Raw genomic sequence first — 2500 nt, 5'->3', positions numbered from 1 at the left:
GATGAAGGTATCATCATCATCTCAGATTGTGCAACAGACAGGTAGACTGAGAAAAAAATAATGAAAAATATATATAACTATAGCATAAAGGAAAAAAAAAAGATTTTCAACTACTAGTAGATAAAACTACCATAGGAAGAGTAAGAAAACCTATGGATATGCTGAAGACTTTTTGCTATATTACTACACTGTACTGCAGAAGTATTGCAGTATAGCAAAACAGAGTAAAAAAGCCCTTGGCATAACTCTGCACTTTCTTGCTCTTCCCAACAATTCCTCACCACGGTCAGCTTACCTAATTATCAAAGCCTTCGTTTCTCTCACTAAGTGAGTCCAGAGTGTCTGAGCTTGAGGAATGGGTTAGGTCTGGAGTGAGGTCTGGGGGGGATAGGTCATCTGCATCATCAAAGTGCTTTTGGCGCTTGCGGTCATTCCAGCGAAGACATTCATCTAGAGATGCAAACCAGTCAGCAATCTGGTCCTCTGCACAGATTGAGGGAACAGGATATATGGAGGTGGTGACTCTGAGACTGTGGGGAGAGTGCAGAGGAATAATTTCATTAGTAAAATACTATCAATCAAAGGGCTGTCACTAACAATACTGAATCTTCAAAGTGGACTCTTCTAAACAAATTTTCTTTTGATTGCTGTCATTTGACTACATCTATTCTTATCTTACATCACTATTAAATATTCATCATAATGAATCATGACATTCTTTTTTTTTCTCTTCAAATACTGTTTATGTAGAATTAATTTACTTTTGAAAGAAAGAAAATTGACTAATAATCTTCACTTGAAAAGCTAAAGTACAACAGTCCAAGAACTATGAATCATGTACGTAATATTCAAGGTACAAAGAAAAACAAAGTGAGAAAAGAGGGTAGAGAATAAGATACCATAAAAATGCCAAAGATAGGTCCAGTAACCATCAACAATTCATTTGTCATAGAATGGTAGATGCAGTTGGAATAGAAAATACAGAAGGGGAGGAAAGAAATGTGTGAAAGTTGGGAGGACAGATGGATGAAAAGAGAGAGCATGGATAGAAGAAAAGGTTGGTCATATGCATATTCACCAGATACCTTTTAGCAGTCTGATTCACAATAACATGGATGGCTGACACTGCTAAAGAATCAGTCTGATTAAGCATGTATAACTGTCAGCTTGCTCCAATCATACATGATCAATAATGCAATAAGAAAAAGGCTTTGGGGACACCACCATCAGGTTGCAGGTTTTCAAGGGTAATCAAATAACTCTTAAAGGCCTTCAACTTATTTGTCATCTACTGTAATGAAGGCATAGTAAGGACAGCCTTTTATAATGTATTTCTTAAGTTTACCTATGATCAACCATAAATGAATCTGACAGTCATAAACAGCCACATCTAATGCAGTATCATTATCATACCAAAGTGAGGAATCATGGGCAGTAGGATGTGCTTTTTGCTGATCTATGAACAATAAAAAATAAATAAATCCAATCAGTGTGGTAAGATAATTGATCTGTTTTCTGTATCTGAAAGCAATCTTTGCTGTAGTCTGTCATAGATGGTAAAAGTCAGTGAGGGTGTAATTACTTGTCCCAGAGCACACCAATCTCCTAGATCTAATATTCGGAACCTCGTATCTACAAAACAGTAAAACCTGTTTGAAGACATTTTTGACTTCTTGATGATAAATTCAGACACAAGGTTCTTTTCTTTACTACTAATTAAGGCAGTTTGCTAGATGCTTTAAAAATCTACAAAAGCCACCATTAATGTATGATTCAAACTAGAGCTATATAACTAAGAAGCACTAAATATGTTTGTTAGAATTGAAATTTACATATATACATTTGTCCCATTTACCTTCAGCAGAAAATATAAGAGGCCTTCCAATGAATGAGAAATAACAAGATTTTCATAAGTCCAAGCCAAATACCTGCAGAAGTCCACAGCAGGATATCGCACCAATACCAACAGAAGAGAAGGTCACCTCACCACATAAGTAAAGCATTTTTCTTTTACCTCAATACACATGAAAAACAGGGAAAAATATTCCTCCAAGCCACCTCCTAAGATGATATTCTATACACACCAAGACCAAAAGTAATTAAGAAACAAGAGAACCACCAGCAAGTCAGCTTTTCCTCACCCGAGAGTATACCACAATACATTCAGACAGGAAATGTTCTTAATACTTTAACTATAACAAATCAACCACTATGACAATGTAAATAGGGTCAGATGCAAGGACCATGGTTTCTTAATGAATTCATCAAATACTAATCATGGTTATTTATTCCATTTGTACTTTCCTTTATCTTCATCTTTTGTGGTATCAAGCCTAACAACAATCCCAAAGACCTCTGAGAATATCAAAAGCAATATCTGCAGTTGCTGTCACCAGAAATATTAACAGCACGGTGCACGGCCAAAAGTCACAATAACAGACACACCTATCTCCAACCATCAGTTCCTGCTGGTGACGGCCATCAAACGAAGCCCAGCATG

At 36.3% G+C, this 2500-nt stretch overlaps 1 protein-coding gene across 17 annotated transcripts in view; it reads right to left on the bottom strand.

The window, feature by feature from the left end:
• The window catches only part of LOC113825607 (NAD kinase), a 219941-nt gene that overhangs the window by 2077 nt on the left and 215364 nt on the right, over positions 1-2500 (bottom strand). For 15 of the 17 annotated variants that reach the window (XM_070136166.1, XM_070136167.1, XM_070136168.1 and 12 more), the window contains one exon: positions 296-530. In XM_070136166.1, coding sequence (XP_069992267.1) covers positions 296-530 — 235 coding nt within the window. Of the gene's footprint in view, positions 1-295; positions 531-2445 lie in introns of all 17 variants that reach the window. The other 2 variants (XM_070136171.1, XM_070136165.1) reach the window with 1 other exon arrangement.

This window comes from Penaeus vannamei, chromosome 21, assembly GCF_042767895.1.
Source record: "Penaeus vannamei isolate JL-2024 chromosome 21, ASM4276789v1, whole genome shotgun sequence".
Lineage (NCBI taxonomy): Eukaryota > Metazoa > Arthropoda > Malacostraca > Decapoda > Penaeidae > Penaeus > Penaeus vannamei.
Note: the sequence above shows the minus strand (reverse complement) of the source record. Positions and strands in the feature narration are given on the sequence as shown.